This window comes from Stegastes partitus, unplaced genomic scaffold (assembly GCF_000690725.1).
Source record: "Stegastes partitus isolate 25-593 unplaced genomic scaffold, Stegastes_partitus-1.0.2 Scaffold232, whole genome shotgun sequence".
NCBI lineage: Eukaryota > Metazoa > Chordata > Actinopteri > Pomacentridae > Stegastes > Stegastes partitus.
Window position 1 is genome coordinate 442,244 of NW_007577963.1, and position 25,951 is coordinate 468,194.

A 25,951-nucleotide genomic window follows, 5' to 3' on the forward strand; every position below is an offset into this window, starting at 1 on the left:
GAGAAAAATAAACCCTCTGAAAGCTGAGAAACCCAACAGCTTTCAACCATTAATTTTAGCCTTTACCAAAGATTATTTAAAAATGAATTGAGATCCAGTTGGCTTAGCCCTGCATGTTGACCTCCTCTGCCTCTGCGTCTGCAGGTGAACAATGTGGACTTTGCTAACATCATCCGGGAAGAGGCTGTGCTGTTTCTGCTGGATCTCCCACGAGGAGAGGAAGTTACTATTCTGGCTCAGAAGAAGAAGGACGGTGAGTGACGGTGCAGCGTTGTTGGACACACTCTGAAACCTGCACATTAACATCTATAACAATCTCTATGCTCTGCTTTGGCTTCAGTGTATCGGAGGATAGTGGAATCGGACGTGGGCGACTCCTTCTACATTCGGACACACTTTGAATATGAGAAAGAGTCACCGTACGGGCTGAGCTTTAACAAGGGCGAGGTGTTCCGCGTTGTAGACACGCTCTACAACGGCAAGCTAGGCTCCTGGCTCGCCATTCGCATCGGCAAGAACCACCAGGAAGTGGAGAGAGGCATCATCCCCAACAAGAACAGGTAAAGGATGTGTCAGGTGTCATGTTTAACACCTGCAGAGCGACACCTGGTGCTTCCTGAACTGTAGCATTGAGGTTGATTTGAGAGTAACGAGGATCGATATGAATGCAGATGGTTGTGTTTTCCTGCTCCTTTGTTCCACTGCACTTCTATCACGGTGCTTATTAGGTGTGTTATTGGCAAAAGTTTGAGTTCTGAGTTTCACAGACTGAAGGTTTTTTAAAGTAGGACACTTTTAACACATCTGGAGTCAGATTTAGATCCATGGTTTGAAGCTGTGAAGGCTTCGTGTGGCCTGTGTGGATATGCAGCATACGTCCTGATCTCACCCAGCGGCCCTCGACCCCCAAAATAACAGAAGTCTGTGTTTGTGACCCCCCAACTTGAATTTCTAATATCTCATGAGTAATAGCTTCGTTGTTCAGGCGTTAATGTGGTAAAAATGAATGAGTTAATTCCACAGATTCATCTCTTTACTTTAAATGAATGAATGAATTTATTTTGAACAAATGAAAGGGAAAAATATTATATAAAAACAGAAGAAAGTAACTTAAAAAAGAGCAAAAATAATAATAATAATATCACATAATCAAATCATTATATGAACAAGTTTGAAAAAGAGTGGGAAGAAGTAAACACTTTTAATTCTGACAGCCCTGATACACATTTATCTGATAAATGTAGGATTTATTTATTTATAATTTTTTTTACAATGATCTGGTGACTTCCTGAAATTAGCTTCAGACCTCCATGGGTGTCCCAACCCCCAGTTTGAGCACCACTGATCTAGCCAACAGCACAGAGTTTTGTTTCGACAGCTTTTGCCGCCTCCTCCTCGCCGTCTGCTGCTGAGGAGACGCAGCTTTCTACGCGCTGTGTGCATTTGATCACATACGTTAGCATTGTGAGATATGATGTAGCTCCTCAGCTGAGTCTCCAAATATTAAACCATAAAACACACTGAGGATGTTTTAAACAGAGACATCAGAGCTTGAGTTTAATTCATCAAAGCCTGTCACGGGACAATAACTTCTGTTTAGACGCCTGCAAATCTGGAAACGCTGACTCTGCTAACAACACATAAACTGTTGGTCCACTAAAAGAAAAAACGCTGAATAGTGTTGAGTGTCTTCATAATGTGAATACTGAGCTTTAGATTAGATCGGCTCCAGCGTTTCATTTAGCCTAAAATGTCATCATAAGGATCTCCAGTCAGGACTGTGTCATGGTGTGGTTCAGTCAGTAGGAAGCTGATTGCGTAACGCCTGTCCTATCACAAACTGTCCTTGATTGCGGTTTCGATTTAAACCTTTATAACTGACCTCACACCTACTCTTTCCCGTCCAGAGCCGAGCAGCTGTCGAGCGTCCAGTACACCCTCCCTAAAACACCTGGAGGCGACCGAGCGGACTTCTGGAGATTCAGAGGGCTGCGAAGCTCCAAGAGGAATTTGCGGAAAAGCAGGGAGGACCTGTCGGCCCAGCCCGTTCAGACCAAGTTCCCTGCCTACGAGAGGGTGGTGCTGAGGGAAGGTGAGAGTACAGAGGCCACGGCAGTTAGCGCAATTATCTGGTGCCTCCCACACGTCTTTATTGTGCTTTGTCTCTGTTTTACTGGAGGATGATGATTACTGAGGAGTGAGCAGAGTTCTTATCGCTAACAGAGACTCAGAGTTGTCCCTGACATTTGTGAGATGAAGCTAAGTGGCCAGAGGTCCTCTCCTCAGAGCCTGACATAGTAGCAGCATGTATACTGTGTTCTAAGTTTCACCTCATGCTAACCTTTGGTAAACTCCCTGATCTGATCTTTTTCTAATCCAGCTGGTTTCCTGAGGCCTGTGGTTATCTTTGGGCCAATAGCAGATGTGGCCAGAGAGAAGCTGGCCAGGGAGGAGCCAGACATTTTTGAACTAGCAAGTAAGTAATAAAGCACCTCCTTCACGTTTCGTTTAGCGTCCTGCTGCGTGTGTTGGATCGGGACTGGACTCTTAATTTACCCGTTAGGACCATTTAGTCTCAGCATCAGATCGTCACAGGGGCGGTTAGTTAATGATGAATGTTAAATCAGTGTTGGGTCGTACACTCACTGCTTACTTTGATTTATTTATTTTTAATCTAAACTGAGCTGTACGTGTCTGTGGAGTCAGAGGAGCTCTCTGGACAGAACAAGTCATGTTTAGGTAACGTAGGGTTTTCTCCTGGGATGTTTTAAGGGTGTATTATTTTTTATCCAGGCTGCATTTAATTAGTCTGTTTTCACACAGAAAAACAGCTAAATGTATTGTACAGAGTTGTTCATGGCAGAGCAAGCTTGGGGAGGTGTCTCGTGGGTTATTTGGCTTGTTTCCACTGAAAAGAGACGTTCACTAGACATCACTATTTCTTTCTTTCCTTCTAAACGTGATGCCGCTATAAGACTCGACACAAACCGCTTGTTCAGGCTGCAGATCTGATTAAAGAACATACCTTTAGTATTTAATTCTGCTTATCAAAAGTGTATAAAAACACATTTTAAGTGTTTGTTTGGCTGATAATGATTATGATCATGGATGATAATTTAGTAAATAACAACAACATGCAGGTTACAGGTGTATGAAGACAACCTCTGCTTTTCTGTGCAGGTTAAATCTACAGTAAGTTGAGAATTTTAGTGTTTGTGTTTTTTTCTTTTTCTGTCGGAATAGAGCACTGTGTCTCTAAGATTTGAACATTTTAGGTTAAATCTACAGTCATAAATCCAGGAAATCTTCATTATTCACAGGATGACAGAACAAATATTAGCTCATTGATTTTTTTTTCAGTAGATGGCCTTCTGCTGAACTTCCTACTATCTGTGTCGTTCAGGTTGATCAGGTTGAGTCTGTCATTCTTCCTGTTTGCAGCGTCGCTCTGTTTATCTTTTACTCTTCTAGACTCGAGGCAGAGACGAACACTTCTTTTAATTTCAGTCCTCATCCACCTCCTCTAGACTGCGAGCGTATTTAATGTGTGGTTTTCATTTTAACACTCAGTATTGAATTTCAATTACTTGAAGTGCACAACCGCACATGCCAGCGCAGCCAAACACACATTCAGCGCACACCCACATAAACAGTGTTTCCACTCGATGAATGTTTATTTGCACAGCTCCAGTGATGATTGTGTAACTGTATTTTTTTTGCAGAAACACAGCAGCAACAAGGAGGGGAAAGTATGTCACTTAGTGCATCCAGTTTTGTTTGTTTTATTTGATTCAGTGAATGGCAGATAATCTATACACGAGTGTTTGGTGGCTAGCTCCCTACTCTATTGATGTTTCAGCAGCAGCCATTGCCTGGTTAATGCATACAGGGGAACAGCACTTAATTTAATTTTCTTGTGTCATCATATTTGGCAGTAACTCTCTATCGTTATGTTTCAGCGTCTTGCAAAACAAAACAGAGATGTGATGTCGTACTGACCCACAGCGCGCTCTTCATAGACACCGACAGGATCCAGAGACGTGGTTTTTTTGTCTAGTTTTAAAATTGTACTTGACTTAAAAATCACACCAATTCATGGTTGAAGGAAATCTCATCACATTTCCCACATTTGAAGTAATTTAGGAAGATGTCAGTGGATCCCTGAGATTCTTAGATTCAATTAAAACGTTAAGAATTAATTTAAGAATTGAAATCTGCAGCGCTGTGTGTCAGTGGGATATCTCCACCTGTCCTTGTAATAGAAATTAGAAATTGCTTTAAAAAGGTTTCTTGACACAGCAACACAGCAGTATTTAAATTCAGTGCTATTCCCCGCCTAAACGCAGGATCATCATGTAGAACAGCGAGGCTGCATGTCCAGCTGTGCAGTTTAACAGCAGCGGAGACTCCCATGTGTGGAGAGGTCTTCTTAAAGCTGACAAACCTCATGTGCAACTAAATGAAATGCAGTAATAAATCAAGACCAAGAATCACTAGACTGGAAATGAGTGAATGAGTGTCTTCTTTGCCTAATAACGTGGAAGCACATCAACACGGCGTTTCCTGAAGAGGCCGATCAAATCTGAGAGCTGCTCGGCTCTTCAGACGCATATTAAACAGTTTGCTGTTATTTTAAGTGTTAACGTCTGTGAGCTGTTAACCCCATCCATGTGTTTCTTCCAGATTATTAAAGAGCACCATGATGGATGGATTTTGTTTTTTAGAAAGTGCTCATAAGACCGAGCACAACAAGGAAATAGTCAATATATCTGGAAACAAATGACAAATGTGCTGTACGTGTTTGTAAGTCAGGATAAATGTCTGTATGTAGAATAAAACTGGGTTCCAGTGCACGACCACAGAATAATGATTGTAAAATTGTCATTTGATGGCGCAAAGACTACAGTGGAAAAGCTTTCACAGCAGCTGCTATTCACAACCCAACGGTCAGAGTTATGCGTAGCCGTCAGTGTCGTGTTGGTCACATTTCTGTTAATACAGTGATGGGAAACAGATGTCTAAAATTACCCCTCAAATTGCAGAAAAACAGCGATGATATTGAATCGCCAGACTGTTTAACATTGCTGCATATGCTTGAACCTCTGCATGCATGGCTACGTTTATTTGCTCTTTTTGAAGCCTTTCTAATTTCTTCTATAGCTCTGACTAGAGTTTGCAGATCATAGATCCAATTAGAAAATTAAGCCCGACCCCGTGGTGTGTTTGAGTCCCTATTATATGGAACACCCTGGTGAGATGACTGCCCTCTTTTAAACCTTGTGTTTCTGGGCAGGAAACCATCGCTTATCTTTGTTTGAATCATAAACCCCTCTTCACATCCTTGCTTAAATCCCCAAGGCTTACAATGACACTCTAGTCTCATTAATCCCAAATGACCCTTCTGCTCTTGTATGTGCATATTTAATGTCAGTGTTCCTCACGTAACACAGCTTGTGCACCATAATTTAAACCGCTACATGCACTCGCACACACGTGATCATACAGCACTGACTTCATTTCCTAAACCTTCCCAAAACACCTAATGAGTGTTGCATGGATTGGCTGCTGCCCTCATTTTGTCTTTAATATCGAGCTTTTTTTAATAAATGCACACTTGTCTTCTCCTATATGAAGATTATTGTTCTGAATTTAGCCATTCTATTTATGGGAGTCGACAACTGCACGCGACAAGGATGTCTAATTGGGGCACAGCCTGTGTTTGTTGTGGTTGTTCTCTGGTGTTGATGCGATGCAGTGACTGTCCGTTTGTCTTCCGTAGAGAGCGAACCCAGGGATGCAGGAACGGACCAGAAAAGCTCTGGCATCATTCGTCTTCACACCATCAAACAGATCATTGACCGAGTGAGTGAAATGAGATACACACATATTGATATCAAATCATGAACGACATAAACGTCTTCAGACTGATTCGTTTGTTCATAAAATAAGATGGTGAGGAGCCACAGCATGTGCAGCTCACTGCTGCCCTCTGGTGCCTTTTACTGTTGGCTGTCTGAACACTCCACAATTTGTACTGTGACAAGTTTACTTAAGAAAATAATCCAAACTAATGAGCTGACCTTCAGGTCTGCTCTGTTTCCAACGAGCTGCAGCTTGAAGTCCAGCAGGAGATAAAAGCTCAGAATCTGTAACAGAAGCACGTTTACAGAGCATGTTGTTGTTTTTATTTGTTGTCTGCATATGCAGGACAAGCATGCAGTGCTGGACATCACCCCTAACGCAGTGGATCGTCTCAACTACGCTCAGTGGTATCCCATTGTGGTGTTTCTGAACCCGGACACCAAGCAGGGCGTCAAGAACATGAGGACCCGCCTCTGCCCTGAGTCCAGGAAAAGCGCAAGGAAGCTTTATGAACGAGCCCTGAAGCTAAGGAAGAACAACCACCACCTCTTCACCAGTGAGTCCGGTGGGAGAAGCAGGCGGGTTGTCCAGAGGGTGGGAGTAGGGATGGTTTGACTGGAGGAGATGTCACAGGGCCACAGACGGTTCACACGCAGCTGACAGCTGAGTGCTGCAGCGTTAAAGGCTGCTGCTGCTGCAACACTTGACGTGCCTGGCCCTGTTCTGTTCAAGTCCCAGAAGCTTGTTGAGCTCTGTCACACTAGAACACCCCCTCCCCACTTTCATAGCGTGCACGCTCCCTGTCAGGGGATGTGCTCCAACTATGCTTCAGCAGCATGTGTTGATGATACACTGACAGGTCCTGGAGAGCCTTCCTCTCAGCTCACACTCAGTCTTTAGAGTATAAATACGAATTCGTCACAAAAGTTTCGTTCCCAACATCCAGCACAACCCGACACAAAAAGCACCACATGTAGCTCTGCACTTCTCTTATTTCATTTCAAAGTTGTTGTTTTTTTAAAATCAGGATGTAATGATATTGTGAAGTTGCTGTGATATAAACCCAGAGTCTCTGCATGATGGAGGCAGCAGCCCTGTGGTTCCTTGTTGGTTCCTCCTTTTACTGGGGGGGAGGCTGGCTGTTCACATATGAAGCGTCTCTTTTCTAGCATCACACAGCTGGTTTGTGCACTTCATACAAAACACTCATGCATGCCTTTACTATTGCTGCCTTCATTCATGTCTACAGGACAAATTAGAAAGAACCATGTCCCAGGTGGGGAAATTACCAGAGCAGCTTAAAAATGACTCTAGAGTCTTTAACAAGCATGATGTCAAACATGTATAAGTTGCAGATCATGTATGGATCAGACAATCTGCCTGAAGTGAGGTTCTGATGATGTGGTTGTCCTCAGAAAAGTTTGTCCTTGACTGGAGAGATGTTGTTTTCTGTCCTTCTTCCCTCTTTGTGTGTTCAGCAACCATTAACTTGAACAGCATGAACGATGGCTGGTTTGGAGCACTGAAAGAAATAATCCAGCAGCAACAGAACCAGCTGGTGTGGGTTTCAGAGGGCAAGGTAAGATGTGCACACACACGCACACACACACACACACACACACACACACACACACAGACTAGTGTTTATGTCTTCTTATCCCCTCTCTTCTATGGTTCTTCTCTCAGGCTGACGGGGCAGCTGAGGATGATCTAGACATCCATGACGACCGCCTGTCCTACCTGTCGGCGCCGGGCAGTGAGTATTCCATGTACAGCACCGACAGTCGCCACACCTCCGACTACGAGGACACGGACACAGAGGGCGGAGCCTACACCGACCAGGAGCTGGACGAAACGCTGAACGATGATGTGGGTCCACCCACGGAGCCCGCCATCACCCGTTCCTCTGAGCCTGTCCGCGAGGACCCGCCTGTCATCCAGGAGCCCCCCGGCTATGCTGGCTACCAGCACACAGTGCAGCCGGACGCCCTGAACCGCATCGACCCAGCTGGGTTCAAGGCACCAGCGCCGCAGCAGGTAGCGTTTCTGAGAGCTGTACGTCTCCCCTGTTGTCTGGAGGACGTGGTGTGCGTTAGAAGGGTTTTCTGGAGGCGCTATTGAAGGCACTTCTTATTTTTACAGTTAATCTGTCTATCTACTGTTACAAACCAATATCAGTGCTAAAGTGAAAACTTTTGTGGTCAGGTATTTAGTGTAATATTTAAAGATATTATATACGACATATAGCTATATTTATGATATTTATTTTATCTATTTGCCTCTCTGTGTTTGTTGATTGATGTTTGTGAGCGTGTGTTTTTTATTTTTGAAAGGAAGAACTTGATCAGTTTTACTGTTACTGTTGTACTCTGTATTACCACAAGCTGTCTTATTCAGTGTGACTGCTGCTAATGTCACTGGGAGGAAAAAAGTCATGTTTGTCCAAGTGTCTGTAACAGTACTCACCTATGTGCACTTCCTGCCTTTGTTCTTGATTGGGACTGTGACAATACGACACCAGAAAGTATTATGTGCATGTTGGAAATGCCAGTGTTAATCCAGTGTACCTGTGAAATGTATTAATCAATACCTGATTGGCAGTTGTGATATCCAAATCTAACCGTTTGTCGTCTCATGATGTGTTAATGAACATAAAAGGGGAAGAACAACTTACTGTGTTGTAACCATAGAATTAAAATCAAATTAGAGTTCTCTAACAATGAAAACTTGTCCTGCTACTAATTCCTAACTCTCACATGCCATTGGTTGACCGACAGCTACTGTTAAATGTGGAGGCGGGTGATTGGCTGTTTGTATCGGCGTAAGCGAGCCGTTGTAGAGGGGCTGAGGAGGTAGAAGCACTGTTGGTACTGCACCGTAGTGTGTCAGCGCGTGTTATTAAACATTTCTGAACCACTTCACAGAAAGCAGAGGCCGCTGCCGTCCCTAGCATCTCCAAGCAGCCTGAGCCCCTGGCTGAGACAGCGCCCCCTGCTGTTGACGTTACTGTAAAAACTGTAGGGGTTCTGAGCCCTGATGAGGCTCCTCCCTACAGCCAGCCAAGCCCCATCCCAGAGGCTGGCTCACTTAGGAGACCCACCCCTGAGCTAACCCCTCAGAGCGTCACACCAGAACCTCTACAGTCTGGAATGGCCAGTTCAGAACCAAAGGTATCCATCTGATCGTCACTGGATGCTCCGTGACCCGGCCTCGGCTCAGCTGAGCTCGGTCTGACCCGGCTGACCTCCTGTGCTGCTGCTGCTGCTGCTGCTGCTGCTGCTGCTGCTGCCTGTCTACCTACCTCCTCCTGCTGCCACGCTTCTCTCTCTCTCCTTCTTCCCTGCATGTCTGCTGGCCACAGTGCTGCCCAGAAGAGACAGAGATGTGTGTGTGTGGGAGAGCAAGACTGTGTGTGTGTGTGTGTGTGTGTGTCAGTGTATGTCCAGGATGTGTGTGTGTGTGCACATGCCAGAGTGCTGGTAAACAACAGTGGGCGTGGGGGTGACGGCTGCGCCGATACGCCTACATGTAGAGGAGCAGTGGGGATCCTGCAGCTCTCACTGTTGCTTATCTTCTTTGCATGGCTGCAACATGTTTGCCTCGTCCTCCGTTAACCACTAGATGTAGATGTGTTTGTGCGGTTTTCATCCGTGCAGACTGAACAAATGGTTTCCTTGTAAAAGTAGCCATTAATTTTCAAGCCATCTTGCTGCTGTCCTGTCCTGCAGGTAGCGTCTGGCCACCTTAAACAGTAATACTCAGCAGACTTGGATGGATCATTAATGGCTACTTCTCAAATATCAGGATCTTAAATGGTCTTTTTTGTTGTTTTTTTTTGTATGACGAGTATGTGCTTGTATTGTATATATTCTTGTGGATGTTTATGTTGCCTTATGATTGCACCAAGACAGCGGGTGACATTTTTTGTGTTACTGCTCGATGGCGTGTGTTAAAGACACCAGAAACTATTCTTCAAATGATCAAACTACCATCTATGAATAGTTTAACAGTACAGTTTCAGACATGAAAAATAGATCCCCCTGTTTTGTTGTACCTTTTAACCACCTTGTTGTTCTTTCTTTATTTAATTTCGGTCTTTATTTAGAGTTGCAGTGGTACGTTGTCATGTTTACACGCTGCAACTTTTGGCTGTGCTGCAATTTTCCGTTTACTCTATGATCTGACTAGTAACCCCTCCCTGTCAGTTCTTCTATTTCAGGTCTTTCCCTTCTCGTTTCCTCTTCTGCAATTAATTTCACGGACTTGTTTTAATGTTCTTTTTTTTCAACCTTTAACTAATGTCTCTGTGCCCAGTAGTTTTTCATATCACACATATATTTATGCAGCATGCTCGTGGAGGCTGTGCAGCTTTTAACCGGCGCCTTTGTTTCTCTTTGTTTGGCAGATGTTTCAGAAGGATCCATACGGCTCAGACAACATGGGGAGAGTCGGCCACAGCATGAAGCCTGCGACCTACAGCCCTCAGCAGGGATACCACCCCGACCAGCAGCCATACAGAGATTACGACCACCCGCCCAGCCGGTATGATGTCAGCAGCAGTGGAGTGAGCAGTGGAGGTGGTTACCCAGAACCAAAGTACCGTAACTATGACTCTAACCCGCCCTACGAGAACAGTGTGCCTCACTACGACCAGCAACAGTGGAACCCCTACAACCAGCCGCTCTCTACTGCCAACTCCCAGAGCTACGATCCCCGTTTGCCTTACGCTGACGGCCCGGACTCCCAGTACACCCCTCCTCCGCGCTACGACGAGCCCCCGCCTCAGCAGGGATTTGACGGAAGGCCTCGCTACGGTAAACCGACGGGCCCAGCACCGGTCCGTTACGACGACCCTCCACCTCCCGCCCCGGGGTCCGATCTGCACTACGACCAGGATTCTCACCTGAGCACGTACCCTTCAGCTGCCCGCTCCCCGGAGCCCGCTGCTCAGCGACCCGCCTACAACCAGGGACCAACGTCGCAACAGAAAGGCTACAAAGCTCAGCAGTACGATCCTGTTCCCGTGAACTCTGAAACTAGCCCCACGCCTCCACCTAAGGCTGAAGCCCCCTCGCCTTCCCCCGTAGACTTCCCAAAACCTGCACCTGCCAGAGATGAGCAACCAGAGGATGACCCCGCCTTGCGGCCGCAGTCGGTCCTGACGAGGGTCAAGATGTTTGAGAACAAGCGCTCAGTTTCCATGGACCGAGCCAGAGACACCGGGGATTTATCTGGAAACAAGGTAAGCTGGCTTCATAGGTACCTGAACGTAACGCTGGTGTTACAGGAGTGGTTTAGTTTGTGTGTGTTTACTTTTTAGCATCTTGAAAAATTACCACATTAGATCAAAAGACCCTTTCACTGATGAGGTTGATTGCTTTCACTGTTTTAGGCAGCTGATTTACCCCTGAAAGCAGGAGGAGTGATCCCTAAAGCAAATTCTCTGAGCAACCTGGACCAGGAGAGGACCTTCAGGTGAGCCTGTAGTGTCATGCATGGCGACCATCCTCCCTGCCTGCCTAGTTAGGCTACTTGTACTGTGTTTTCAGTCGCATGAAGTTAAGTCGTGTGATCAGTTTAACTTGTCTTGCACATTAGTTTCAGGCACTTGTCCTTGTAAGCTTCTCTTCTCCTTTCATTTTACCATCGTGACTGTTCTGTTCTGTTCAGAGCCCCGGAGCCCCAGAAGCCTCAGTCCAAGGCGGCCGATGACATTGTGCGCTCCAACCATTACGACCCTGATGAGGACGAGGACTACTACAGGAAGCAGCTGTCTTACTTTGACAAGCTTCAGGCTGGCCCCAACAAACCTCAGCCGCAAGCACAAGCCACCCACGGCTACCCCAGGTGATGCTCAGCCCCACTGATGTTCTGATTCCTTCTGGACATGTTTGGCTGTTTCGTCCTGTGTTATATAGATTTACTGTGTCAATGCCTTATCTTTCACATCCTTCATGGATTCTATATTCATATGTGAGTTATTTTTACTGTAAATCTCACCTTTGTGGTTTTGGTCTGATGGTACAGGACGGAGTCGGTGGAGAAACCAAGTCCAGTGGAGAAAAAATACGAACCAGTTCCCCAGGTGACGCCGTCTCTGCCACCAGCCACACTGCCCAAACCCTCACCTGAAGGTAAATCCAAGAAAAACAAGCCTCTGTGCAGCCTGTTGTGTATTCCAGATACATCACACTACAAGTCAGAGGCTGATCTGTACGGTTCGTCCACAGCCAAGCCTCCTGCCCGAGAGGACACAGTCCAGACCAACTTTCTGCCTCACAAGAGTTTCCCTGAGAAGTCTCCAGTCAATGGCACTAGTGAGCAGCCTCCCAAGTCGGTCGCTAGCACCGGGGCTCCGCCGACATCCAGCTACAACCGCTACGTGCCCAAACCCTACACCACGTCTGCACGGCCTTTTGCACGCATGTTCGACAGTCCGAAATTCAACCACAACCTGCTGCCCAACGACAAGCCTGAGACTGCTCCAAAGGTAAGCAGACTGCCAGAGGTTCTACAGCAGCGTGGGCCAGATGTATAACGGGCTGCACTGCTTAGGTCCATGTAGGCTTCATTAATGGTCAGTAGGTCAGTGGTGCAGCTAATGTAGCTCTCAGCTCTGATAGCAAGTCAGAAAACCTAAACAAGGTCATCTAGTTTGGAAAAAAGTAAAAATAAATAAACTGAGAGGAGCATTTACAGAATAAAGCTTTTCTGACATGCAGATGTAATGGAGCCACAAGCAGGAGGTTTCAGTCTGTACGACGCAGGACAATCCCACTTCCTGTGTAGATGGTAGCCAGAGGACACGAAGCAGCTCCGAGTAGCTGAAATGCACAAGCGACTAAAATCCTATTTAAACACTGAATCTTGTTGTGTTTGGAGCAGGGCCGGAGCTCCAGTCCTGTGAAGCCTCAGATACCCGCACAGCCCCAGAACCCAGACCACGACAGTGGCCTGGACACCTTCACGCGCACTATGGACCACCGCTCCAAATACCAGCACAACAACGTCAACGCGGTGCCGAAGGCCATCCCAGTGAGGTACCTGACCCACTCTGAGCAGCTAAAGGTGTTCTGCTGAATGTGAGCGTCACAGTAACGGTGCCTGTCTCTCAGCCCCAGCGCCCTGGACGACGACGACGACGAAGACGAGGGCCACACGGTGGTGGCAACAGCTCGCGGTATCTTCAACTGTAACGGCGGCGTCCTGAGCTCCATCGAGACAGGTGTCAGCATAATTATCCCGCAGGGCGCCATCCCTGACGGCGTGGAGCAGGAGATCTACTTCAAGGTGTGTCGAGACAACAGCATCCTGCCTCCGCTCGACAAGGAGAAAGGTAACGTATCAAAGAGGAGCACATGGGAAATGCCAGAACTCACATATAAGTTACTGGGTTTTAGACAGTCGGCCTAAATACTGTTGCTTTATTATTCCATTAAGTTGTAATTATGCATGTAGTCCTTTGGGGAGATGCGCCGCAGTAGAGAGGATCGGCAATTTAGCGACGCGCCTGATGCATAAAAGACGATTCACTTATTTATGTTTCTGTAATTGTGACAAACGGCTGCGTTAATGTGACGAAGCAGCGATCGCTCACCTCCAGAGAGTCGTCACCTGAAACTGCAGCTGCTCTCGGCTTTGCAGAGCTGTACGCTGCAGTGAGTTGGTTTGTTTTTACTCGGTACTCGGCAGCAGCTGTTTTCAGCGAGCCATCTGTAAAACCCAACTGTACGCTACCGGCTCAGCACCAAACCACAAACACACAGAGAGAGTGACTAGCCGGTGAACATAATGTTGAGTTTAGCAGCTAAAGAACCAGATATCCCCCTCAGGAGGTGGCAGAGACCAACAAGGAGAGTGAATGTGGTCCCAGCAGTTACCAGGTGGGTGTGCGTCAGAAACAACTTCATGCTCGTGTTGCAGCTTGATGACGTGTCAGCATTAGATCAGCAGGTTTACAGGTCTGTTGTTAATGTTCTCCTGAAAGCTGCTGCTCGTTGGTATGTGGATCCAGTCTGGAACAGCACGATGCAGGTGATATAATCAGTAAATCAGCTTGTTGTGTTTTAAAATATTTCTAATGGCTTCAGTGACAGCAGCTTTATCACCGTGTGCTCTGGGAAAACTGTACAAATAATCACAAGGTGTAAATTATGCATCTGAAACGTTGAACACCTGCTGGAGCTGTCGATCACGTTGAGTTGTTCCTTCATGGCTTCACCGACCTGCGCCTGGCTGCCGTGTAGGCGGCGTGCACATCCTGTTTGTCACATTTTCAGACATACTGAAGTCTTCATCAGTTAAGTTTAGCTTAAGCTGTGCTGTGCTGTCGGTTTTCAACGCTCTGGATGTGACGGTGATGAAACACGTGAGCCGCCCGTCAGCACAATGAAATGACGTCGTTCTCTGATATGTTTTAAGCATGAGGGGAACTCACAGGATGCTTTGCTCCATTAAAGACACACCACAAGTCAAGCTGGGTTTATGAATCAGCCTCTAACCGTGTTCTGTTTGTGTTTCCAGGAGAGACTCTGCTCAGCCCTCTGGTGATGTGTGGACCTCACGGCCTCAAGTTTTTGAAGCCTGTGGAGCTGCGCTTACCTCACTGTGCGTCAATGACCCCTGATGGTTGGTCTTTTGCTCTAAAATCCTCCGACTCCTCGTCGGGTATGCTGTGCTCTCTCTGTTCTTCGGGGTCATTTGGGCTGGCTGTGTGACAAACTGAGGGTTTTGGGTCACTGTTGAATCAGCTTTTACCCCTGGGTTGGTTCTGTGTTTCATCAGCACTAAACTAGAGGACGTGTTCACTCTGTCAATGCCTGTGAATCAATCTGGGGGGAAAATCTGCCTTTTTTTTTTTTTCTTTCTTTTTCCAGATTTATGGCTTTAGGTTGATTCATTTCCATCATTTATTTATTTATTCTGGCTTCACTCATCCACACAATCTCTCATTTGCTGTATCACTGGTTTCTTTATCTGAGGTTTATTCATTTAACCTGCTGAGATTGTTTCTCTCCTGGTTTCTCTTCAGTCATCCTAACTGTTTTCCTGTCATTTTATTTAACATGCATGCTGTCAATGCTTCACCGTCCAGTAATTGACTTTCATCGGTACAACTAGAGCGCATGCTTCTCTGCTCAGAGTGATTTTTCTCACATAGCCACCCAAATCCTGACCTGAAGAACAAACAGCTTTTACAGATGTGCTGGAAATCGGGACGCTGTCATAACCGATAGCGCCCGTCTTTGTCCTCCTGACACTCAAAGACATCTTGTTATCATTTCAAAACGAAGCTCTCTAAATTTAGCCTCCGTCTTCCAAAGCGCTTTATTTGAAGGCAGGTGGCGAGAAAACGAGTTTGGTCATGGATTAGTTTTTCAGACTTACCTCAAAACAGAGTGTGATTATGAAAGTGGATCAGTGAAAGACAGGAAGCTAGAAGAAACAGATGAAACACTAACTCCTAATTCAGACTATTCATTCTACCAGTTTCGGCCTGATAAACCCCTAAACCTGGTCATATCTGTGTAGAACAGGTAGAAGACGTTTAGACATGGTACCACCTCATACTGTGTTTATATGAAGCATTTAAACTGATCATTGAAGTCACACACGGGACTGAAGGAGAATCCTGTCACATTAAAGGAAGCCGAAGCCCAGATAGACGACTTCAGACCCGTCTTTGTTTAAATCTATAACCGAACTGTTTCCAGCCTGAGAACGACTCGAGGTTTAAAGAGAAGTTGAACTTCTACAAAGAAAAGGAAGAACAAAACCCAACCGGAGAAAGTAATTAATTTTTCTTTGCCTTTTCTTACCGCTGCCCTTCTCGTACGCTGTCTTCTAAAACAGTGGTGATTCTGGCAGCGGTCAGGATTAGCTGTTAATTAGCCTCATTTTAAGGATGAGACTCGGAGGCCTGAATGAGACGTCGGCTCGCTCCGTTGTCCTGCCCGACTGTGGAGGATTATCGGGCCGCCTCGTAATCCTCTTATTGTGAAGCGAGGCCGCTCTCTGGCCTCCTCCTGTCCCCTTCTGTGGTTTTCTTCTCACTTTGCTTCCCTGCTTCTCTTTTGTGCTCCCTCACCAGCCTGAGCATCTCGCTGCCTCTTCACTGCTCCTCTATTCACAGCGATCTCACTGTGGAACCTAAATACTGCCATCAGAACCAGTGTGATACAGTTTGGCTCCGATATCTGCTAAAGAACAGGATTTCATTTTGAAATTTACATGAAACTACTTTAAAATCAAAGACAGTATTTCCTCTGGTACGTTAAAGGCACGCCGTAGCGCTGTGACCACCACCACAGCTGGAACCTCATGTTCTGGTACCGGAGGCCCGGTTCTGTTTGTGTCTGCTGTCCTACTGGCACACCTGTGAGGACATTCAGGTAGTTTGATGGACAGGTTTTAGTCGTTGAGGACGGACCAGAGCTGAAACAAGTCAGTTAGTCAAACTGTTTAGATGATTGTTATTTTTTATGCATAAAGTTTCTGTGTTCTTGGATTTCAGCTTCTCAGATGTGAAAACTGCCACTTCTAAGTCACATAAACTGAATATCTTTGAGTTTCTGACTGTTAATCAGACGGATAAATCTCTAAAAGAAAAAACCCACAGGATAAATTTAGATACGTGTCATTCAAGCCAAACCTTGACTACAAATTATTCTTCCTGAACTGTTCCTGAAATATTCCAGAGGGCTGAATGACAGTCTGCTTTGTCGCCCTGCTGTTATCTGAACACCTGACATTGGATCTGTGCTTCAGATGCAGGAGGAAATAAAGGAAAAGTCTCATTTATTCTTGGGAGGTGTTTGCTGGCAGGCTGGTACCAGAGGAGGAAGGAGGAACACAGTTGTTCCTGTGAGGTTTTAGAGCTCTGCACGGTGACGCCGGCCTTCTCATGATAAACTGAACGTATTCTGTCCATCATGAGGTTCAGAATGAGCGGCTCTGTATAAAGGCTGATTCATGCTTCCCACGTCTGGACGTTGGATGAGCTCTGATGTGTTCATGCTTTCCATCGATGGAGCTGAAACACAGCAGGAGGTCTGCTCCCTGCCCTCTGTGCTGAGCTCACCTGAGGATCCCTGATGCGGTGCTGCAGGATGAACAGCAGCTGCTCCGCTGCTCATCGAACACAGATGTGGACAGCATGAACTGGCCATTAGTGTCGAGGCTACGGTTACTATCTGAGAGTGAAGGAAAACAGTAATAAGTGAAGGAGAGACTCTGAAGGCTGCTAGCCAACGTTTAAGCTCGACTTGAATCAATGCAGACCCAGCGAATGGCCGACGGGTGTGTCAGACTGGTGCTGGACACTGTTGGTGCCACATCTCAGCAGACGACACGTCTGAAGGCAGCTGGAGAGTCTCTGTGTCTGAGTTATGTACCGCTGTTACCTAAAGCATGACGGCTCACCTGTGGCAGCGCACGGTGCCGGCCGGAGCCTCGGCAACACTTTGGCTTTCAGTGTTTAGCTGAGCTGCTGGACGGGAGGAGTCTGGACAGCCTGAGATACACGGAGAGCTTTAAAACAACTTTAAATTAATCACCAGCCTGTTTGTTAACTGATTATTAGACTAGAGTCATTTTTTAAGGACAGAGGACCAAACTGTCTTATATTCTGTTTGATATCTTGAATTCTAATCTTCTGGTCTGTCTTTGCTCCTCTGTGACAGTAAACTGAATATCTTTGTGGACAAAACAACACATTTAAGGATAAACACTGATTCACATTTTTCCCAATTTCCTCATCGTTATGGACCAAACTAGTTATCGATTAATCAAGAAAATACTCGTTAGCTGCAGCCCTACAGTAAAGTGAGCTTCTGAACAAACACCTGGAGAAGGTGAAACATGGACGCTTACAGCTTCAGCCTCCGTCTCAGTGATCAGTGTTGATTCTCCTCCTGTTTAACGGACTCTCCTCTCAGATAGCTGCTGCTCCACCTGGATGCTGAACCTCCACAGTGGAGGAGGATGAAGCTGATGGTAGAAAAGGCTCAGAGATCGTATGTATGAGCAGGATTTTATGACAGCAGCTCGTTGGGAAGCTCATGTTGGTCCAAAATGCAAACATGAGCTGGAAACTCAAACCTGTCACATTAATACACCAGAAATAAACTTCAGACACTTCCATCAGCAGTTAGTCTTCTGACATGAACAATATCTGCTCATAAGTAGAGTCCAGGGAGAGCAAGCAGAGTTTTCATTATGACCAAACATGTTGTCGACAGGTTATCAGACTGAGATTGAAGCAGAAGGTTTTTCCTACATTAGATTTACTCTCCAGTATCAGTCAGGACGCTGCGTGGAGACTGTCCTGCAGCCAGTTGGTTCTGTATGGATGGACCTCTGCCGAGCTGGCTCTCCCTCCTCTGATTGATTACTGGAACTTTCCTCTTGGCACAGACCCGTATGTTTATAATTGCAATTAGACTCAGACCTCACAGTGACGGAGGTTTAATTTGCAGTCAACAAGAGGCTGGGGACGTTCAATAAAAGTATGAAAGAGCTTTTACTAGTCTCTGGTGCCGCTGCGCTCGGATACCGGCCGCCTTCGTGCACTCAGCACGGCTCACGGACAGCAGATAGAATCAAGTTCTACCGGTTAATATGAGCCCAGGAGCTCATGACTGTTATAGAAACGATGGAGAAGTTGGCAAGTGAATGGAGCTCAGGAAAAGCCTTATAGCATGAGTTTTACATTTACAATCACAAGCCGCTGTGAACCCTCACCGTGTGTCTTTTCTCCTCAGGTGACCCTAAAAGCTGGCAGAACAAGTCTCTGCCCGGAGACCCCAACTACCTGGTGGGAGCCAACTGTGTGTCCGTGCTCATCGACCACTTCTAGGGCCGGAGAAGGAGCTGCCATGTTACTGAATGTTGGAACACAATGAAGGAGATGGACACACACACACACACACACACACACACACACACATCCTGTACATACACTGACACACACACACACACACGGCGGAGCATGAAGAAGACCCTGTCGGCGGTGGACGACGGCGAGACGCTGACTGAGCTGTTCTTTAAACTCAATTTGAAGTTTTGATGTGAGATGATGAAACCTTTGATGCATGCCCCGTGTCACTGAGGACCGGCTCTATATATAAGGCAACGTTTAATGTTTAAATGTAGGCGGATGGACGGCGTCTTGAGGCAGCGTACGCGCTTCAGAAAAAAAATCTGTGTCAGTATATTTATGCTATATATGCATACGGTATATATAGTAGTATAGAGAAGATTTACTAAAAGTTCTACTCATCAGTTCAGTCCTCGTGGTTGTTGTTCAGGTTCAGGGGACTGAAGAAGTATCGCCACAGTTTTATTGTTTTCTTCTTCACATGGGGGGAGTTTTACTGAAAGTTGGAGGCAGGTGGTGACGTTTGTACGTATCTGTTGAAGGAGATGGCCGAACACGAGCTGGAACCCGAGCAGCACACTTTAGAGACGCTCTTCCTCCGTTCTTCCTCCAGTACAACCTCGTAGCTTTGCTTTCTTACTGAGTACCACGTCTCTCCTTCCAGCCTGAGGGAGATCTATGCATGTTCTTTACTCAGGTCCAGTAGCCTCCTCACTTCCTTCCTTCCTTCCTTCCTTCCTTTCCTTCCTCACATCTCTCTCCTCCTTCTCTTTTCTGTCTCTTCCCTCCTCTCTGTGCACTCTCGCACTCACACACAAATAAGCAGTGATGCCTTATCTGCAGATTATTCACTTTTCATTAAGAAGAAAAAAAAGATAAGTTATGTTAAATTATGGTATAATGTCATTTGTTTTGCCATTTTTTGTGAACCCACTGTATAAAGAGACTTGGGTTTAGCACACAGTAACAGTCGATAAAAGATAACCAAGGTATGCTCTTCTTTTATCTGCTATGCATTCCTCTGAAGAAGAAAACCAACCGAGAAGAAGCAGCGGCTGTAAATAAAGCTAGCAGATTGCCTTGTTTCTTTTGTTTGTAAATGGACTTTTTGTATGTCTTTCTTTTTTGTATAAAACTTAGAGAAAACATGTTTTAAAAAGCGGAAGACAGTGAACGTGGTTTTCTTTGTATTCTGGTTATTATACCCTGGAGCCTTGGAATCGTACCGCGACAACAACACACGACACCTTTTCTACCAGTATGTTGATACGGCCGCAAAAAACAGCTCTTTACAGCCATGTGAGGATCAGGAACGTACTCGGGATAAAGTTGCATTTAAAACACTTTTCTTTTCAAAGGGTGTGCTCTCTAAAGTGTCCCCCTCACTGATTTGTGATACTGGATGCTATATTGTGTGCCCTTAAATGTATTTTTGTACTAATAGACAATATATGATGTATGGCACACCAGTACTGTTTTATTTTTTAGATATAACACGGCTTTAATTGGATATTAGCTCTTCACGTGTGGCTGACTTTTTTTCTCCTCTGCAACACAATTTTAAGTATACCACTGTATTAATAAATAAAATCATTTTTAAAGTAAAACCTTTGTGTCTCTGAGGAAGTGTTTTTAACCAACAAGCTGAAACCAGCAGATGTTCTTTTATTCTTTGTTCTTTCTGCTGTTCACACCTTCTGTTTGACTTTAAATGAAGAATTTTGACTAAAAATGGAAGAAAATGGTGAAAAATGATCAGAATTCTCTTAAATCTGCTCGTTTTATCCAAACACGAGCCCAGAAATATTTAATCTGATAAAGAAAATCCAGAATCACCTTTGAAGAGGCTCAGACGGGAGTTTTGGGCACTTCTTTCTTTGTTTAGATCCTGTAAGGTTTTGCACATCCATGTTACTCGGATGGTTTGTTTTAGGTTCTCTGGCTGCCTTTCATGACGTTGCGTCCCCGCATGTGGCCGCCAGGTGGCGCAGGTGAGCCGTGAGTGAGCTCTGCTGCTGCACAAGGTCAGAAATGACTGAAGTCCTTCAGCTGTGGTTTCTGTGAGACCACCTCAGGATGAAACGAGGCGTGCAGGAGGATCCCAGAGGAACCTTAGAGCTTCTCAGCACCTCAAAGGTTCTGCTGCAGTCACGTGATGATCTAATAAAACTTGTGTTTGGTGACAAGTGATGAGACAGAATGCAGCCAGCAGGGCCTGTCGAGGTGAGGAGCTCATAGATGATCAGACAATAAATAATATTCGTTTATGTGACACAATCAAACTCTCCTATAAAGAACCCACCCGGACCAGAACCTCTCTGACTGGTTTTAATGAGCCCCTCTTTGCACCTGGAGCGCAAAGGCAAAGCTTTCAGCCGCTAATTATCTAATAAGGTGCAGCAGGTCGGACTCCTGTGCAGCTCTTGGGCCAGATCCTGTCCAGCTGTGCCGCATTTTCTACCTGCCGGAGCTGCTCACCTGCCTGATGAAGGACAACAGAGACAAATGACGATGCAGCTCCGGCGCTGCGGCTGGAGGCTGCTGGTTCTGCACCTGGGCTTCATCTTCCTGCTTCATTAGAGCCTGATTCTGAACATCTAACAAAGCAGCAGCACGCAGTGATCTGATCCTCACCACGTTCCCTCATCAGCAGCAGCACCGGCAGCAAATCACGGCACGTTCTTTATTTTTCTTCCCCCATGTTTCCTCCCTGGTAGTAGGCTGAGAACACACCTCCCTCCCGCCTTCACCATCATCATCATCATCGTAGTAAAAACAGACTCCGCGCAGCTCGCCGCCATGAAGACGCACAGAGTGGCTCATCTCCAATGCGCAGTGAGCAGCTCCTGTCCTGGCTCCCGGATCTGCTGTCGTCTGTGAACAGCCCGGCTGGTGCCTCACACAGAAGAAGCGCTGCTGGTTCCGACCCGCGCGGCTTCCAGGCAGCAGAACCACCAGAACCGTCCGGCTTCATTTTACGCATTCAGGCGTTTTTTTTCTTCCTGCGTTGAATCTTCGAAGAGTCCGTTTCCCTCTTCCTCCTCCTCCTCCTCCTCCTCCTTGAAGCACGCTCTCATCCAGCTTCGTCTCCTCGCTGTGAGTTGTTGGGGCGCCTGCAGAGCATGACAGCGTGACAATGGTGCAGGCAGCCTGACAGCAGGATGCTGCGTTCCGGGTTTTTTCCTCTGTGCGGTCTGACTTTTGAGGAATGGGCTCTTCGCCGGAGCACTCACCGGGAACTCCTGCGGTTCATTTTGCGTATTTCGACCTGAGCAGATCCGTGCTTGTCCGTCCGTGTTATGTTCATCATCCGGCGCCTCGTCCAGTCCGCGCCGCTCTCACCTTCCTCCTCCCATCAGCCGCAGCGCGCCTCTAATTGGAGCGACTCGGAGCATCTTAATTGATGGAGATCTTCCACATCGGACACTGACCGGAGCTCCAGCGCTGATCGGGGGCTGAAAACACGACGCACCTGCCGTCATTGGATGTAATTGGACTTATTCTCTACACCTGCAGTCGTCTAAGCCCGGGTGGTTGTATCCGCTTTTTTTTTTTTTTTCCTAAACCAGCGACGATGCCGGTGAACGCGCTGCCCCGCGGCGGCAGCAGCGGCTTCGGCGGCCCGGGGTCCCTGAGCCCGGCGTCGCTGTCCCGGAGCCTGTCCCGGCTGAGGGAGTTCCGGACCCGGACGAGGATCATGCTGGCTCTGGGAGTCTCTCAGATGGTCCTGGGGAGTCTGATCCTGGCGGTGAGCTTCGCGGCTTTGGCCCTCACCACATCACCCAGAGTCCGGCACTCGTGTCCCTTCTGGGCCGGATTCTCTGTGAGTAGAACCACCGACACGCCATGTCTGTCTCTGTAGGTGTGAATCTATCATGATGCAAGTTTCAGTGCTGCTGGTGAAGAGGCTCCGCTGAGAGCCGGACAGACAGGAGCAGTGATGTAGAGCAAACATGTTCAACAGTCCAGGTAGAGAAGAGATGTGGTTGGTGAGAGAGGAAAAGGTGTTTTCAACCTGTGTGTGTGTACAGTAGGATACATCAGGGAGAACTGTCACAGAGTGTGTGTGTGTGTGTGAGTGTGTGAGTATGTGTGTGTGAGAGTGTGTGTGAGTGTGTGTGAGAAATTGTCATGTTGGTTTTCTGTGAATATTTATGAAGGCACACTTTCTTGGTTTCCTGCCAGAGGGCTGCTCCATTAATTATAGAGGCGGTGGGGCAGAGTGCAGGGTGAGGGGAGGTCTGTGGCACCGCGGCCATCTGTGGGTGTGTGTGAGACGGAGAGGCTGCGTGTGTGGGAGTGTGTGTGTGTGTGTGTGGGAGTGTGGGAGTGTATGGTTACAGGGGGAATGAGGAGGAACCCGGAGGTCAGAGGTCACAGGTCAGCCCACATTCTCCATCAGTGCCTGGAGCTGATTGGTCGAACCTCAGCGCAGAACACGTCACGGGTCTGTCGTGTCGTCTTGGTTTTTGTTGTCTTTCGGCGCCGAAACCTGATGCATCTTGTGTCCGGACAGACAGGGAAGCATCAACCGAGCATTCCTCAGTCCACAAGTTTTTATTCTGATCGCTCGACCAGAAGCTCAGTGGAGGAAGAAAAACCCTGAAAATGTCATAATGAGCACGAGCTGGTCGATCTCATCAAACCCACACAACAAACGAGCCTTTTATCTTCAGCAGAACCTGCCTGTTAGCTAGCGGTAGCACGCGCTCACCAAACACTAGTTCCTTAATTACATCAACAGACTCCTGCTGAGGAGGAACAAAGAAATAAATGAATCCTTCAAAGTAAAGGTTTCGTCTCAGATACCCACGAAAACCTGATGCTGCTCGAGATGAGGCGCTTCAGAGAAAACGATGCTGATCAGCAGCAGCTTCTGGAGCCTCGGCTGAGTCAGGTGCTGAAAACAAATCAGCTCAGCAGCAGCAGCAGCACAGAACCGCCGGCCACAGTGGCGCCAAAACTCAGATAATGTGGTTGAGGCCAGCTCCCCATCTGGAGACTGGAAGTGATTAGCCCAGGAGCAATCAGACAGTGGCAGTCCCTCTTTGGAATAATTAGCACTCCAAAATCTACCCTGGAAGACCTGAAACATCTCCACTCTGGGTCTCTGGTCTCAGTGCATGTTGAAGGAGAAGCTCTTTGGCAGGTTGTAGATTCGTGTCACTTTATCACAGACGGGTGACAGAAAACGAGCCGATTCCATCAGAGAACCATCGGAGCTGAGTTTGGTGAAGAAGACCAATCAGCAGCGTCTCAATCAGGTGGAGCAGGAAGCTTTTCTCTTCTGCCATTTTAGTCTAATAAGACGAGTACACAAAGGCTCGTCGCTTTGAGGCTGATTTCAGGAGAGCAAAGCGGTGTTTCTGTTTGGTGTGTGAGAGCTGTGTGGAAGCAGTTACCAGCCCTCCTGGTTCCAGAGCCAAATGTGTAGAATTAGAGAGCCGGCTGACGTTCTGTCAGGAGCCCAGCTGAGGTCTGATTTGAGTTAAATTGTCTAAACGAAGCTCCGCAGAGCAAAGTGATCAGTCAGCTCCTCCACAGCGCTGAACCTCGAAGCCACGATGTCGAGCTTTACTGCCACGTCGGTGAACTGAGCTAATGAGGGGACGTGACAACAAATCCTCAACCTGTGTGTGTGTGTGCGTGGTGTGTGTGTGTGTGCGCTCTGTAGGTGTGTGTATGTTTTCACTGTGGGACGTCATTAAGGATCTCTGTGTGATGACTGGTGTTGTGGGATTTCATCTCGGTCACAGCGAGAGAAGGCGTAATCTGTGCTTCCTACACAGAGCAATCACTGCTGAGCTCAGCCTGGCCGTCCCTCCTCTGCCCACACACACACCACACACACCACGCACACACACACCACACACACCACACCACGCACACGCACACACACACCACGCACACACACCACACACACCATGCACACACACCACACACACACACACCACACACACACCACGCAGACACACGCCACACACACACACCGCACACACACACACTTACACACACCACGCAGACACACACACATGCTGAGAAACACTAACACACGTATGACTTCTCAGTGTTTCTCATATCTGTGATCCGTCTCCCTTGTCCTGATTTTTCATCCTCTAAACAAAAAAAAAAAAACGCACACAGGTACATATATACAGATAGAGACACTCACACACTCTCACACACACCACTGCCGGGCCGATGGAGACTAGTCCTACAAACATCTTCGCCTCATGCAGCCCTGAGGCCTGTAATCATCCCACAGCCCTCCGTTAACCCGTCCAGACCAGCAGCCCGTCACTTCCTGTCGGTGTGATCTGGGCGACGAGAGATGACGCAGAGCGGCGCCGACTCCGAGGCCGATCAGCAGCCGGGTCTACCTGTCGGCCGTCTCGCCAGGTTCGCTCGACAAATGAAGCGGCCGAGCGAGCCAGAGGTCCGCTGCAGCTGTCAGCAGCTGACGTGCAGAACAAATTACGGTCCAGCTCGTGTCTCCACCAGCTGAGCTTGGAGCTGATCCAAGTGCACAAACACACGACAGACAAACTGCCGGGATGCAAACAGCCAAGAATGAAGACACTTCAGACTAAATATGTGGAAATGTAAATCCATCTGAGGCACTCAGTGCAGGTGTCTGCTGCAGATTGTCTGAATCTCTGATATTTCCTCTCCTCGGCTCTCGAGCTCCACAGAAGCATTTACTTGTCCTTTTTCTTCCTCCTCCCTCCCCCGCTCTCCTGGTTGTGTGCAAGAACACGAGTGTTGGTTTTTGTGTGGAGCTTCTCTGAAAGTAACACTTGAACATCCCAGATCTACGGACCGGGCCGGAACAAAGACGGCTTTAGATGGTATTCTTGGTGTTTGTTGTGAGGCTGCGTTTTCAGCAAATTCTGCACTAATCTGTGTGAGTGTGAGTCTGAACACAAGCGCTTTGTGGCGGGTTGTGTTGTGCTCGGTCTTTGTGTGGAGGGAGGCAGCCGAAGCCCACGTCAGAGTAAATCTGGCAGCAGAGGAGCCGCATGGTGTCGGCCCGTCCTGCCGCTCTGTCTGTCTGTCTGTCGGTGGGTGATTCCTGCTTTTATTCCAGACCAAAATATTCCCACAGCTAGCGGCCGGTGGATGAATCCTGCCGTGTAACATCCTACGATGCACCTCTACGTCTGTACGGGTGTAGCCTGCGGGTGTAAGCTTGCTATTGGCTGTGCTTTACAT

General features: G+C 47.2%; 2 protein-coding genes across 7 annotated transcripts in view; both read left to right on the plus strand.

Annotated features, from left to right (window-relative positions):
* The window catches only part of tjp1a (tight junction protein 1a), a 48,587-nt gene extending 28,241 nt beyond the window's left edge, over positions 1–20,346 (plus strand). For 2 of the 6 annotated variants that reach the window (XM_008281370.1, XM_008281371.1), the window contains exons 12-29: positions 145–253; positions 341–560; positions 1,908–2,092; positions 2,381–2,476; positions 5,780–5,862; positions 6,208–6,418; positions 7,341–7,441; positions 7,549–7,899; positions 8,787–9,032; positions 10,268–11,104; positions 11,255–11,337; positions 11,533–11,709; positions 11,890–11,996; positions 12,093–12,352; positions 12,748–12,902; positions 12,978–13,198; positions 14,386–14,529; positions 18,624–20,346. In XM_008281370.1, the coding sequence (XP_008279592.1) occupies positions 145–253; positions 341–560; positions 1,908–2,092; positions 2,381–2,476; positions 5,780–5,862; positions 6,208–6,418; positions 7,341–7,441; positions 7,549–7,899; positions 8,787–9,032; positions 10,268–11,104; positions 11,255–11,337; positions 11,533–11,709; positions 11,890–11,996; positions 12,093–12,352; positions 12,748–12,902; positions 12,978–13,198; positions 14,386–14,529; positions 18,624–18,718 (3,681 nt within the window). In that variant the 3' untranslated portion in view covers positions 18,719–20,346. Of the gene's footprint in view, positions 1–144; positions 254–340; positions 561–1,907; positions 2,093–2,380; positions 2,477–3,722; positions 3,750–5,779; positions 5,863–6,207; positions 6,419–7,340; positions 7,442–7,548; positions 7,900–8,786; positions 9,033–10,267; positions 11,105–11,254; positions 11,338–11,532; positions 11,710–11,889; positions 11,997–12,092; positions 12,353–12,747; positions 12,903–12,977; positions 13,199–14,385; positions 14,530–18,623 lie in introns of all 6 variants that reach the window. The other 4 variants (XM_008281368.1, XM_008281373.1, XM_008281372.1 and 1 more) reach the window with 4 other exon arrangements.
* Positions 20,347–22,313: 1,967 nt separating this feature from the next.
* fam189a1 (family with sequence similarity 189 member A1) overlaps positions 22,314–25,951 on the plus strand; it is a 93,720-nt gene continuing 90,082 nt past the window's right edge. The window contains exon 1 of the mRNA XM_008281375.1: positions 22,314–22,562. Coding sequence (XP_008279597.1) covers positions 22,314–22,562 — 249 coding nt within the window. The remainder of the gene's footprint in view (positions 22,563–25,951) is intronic.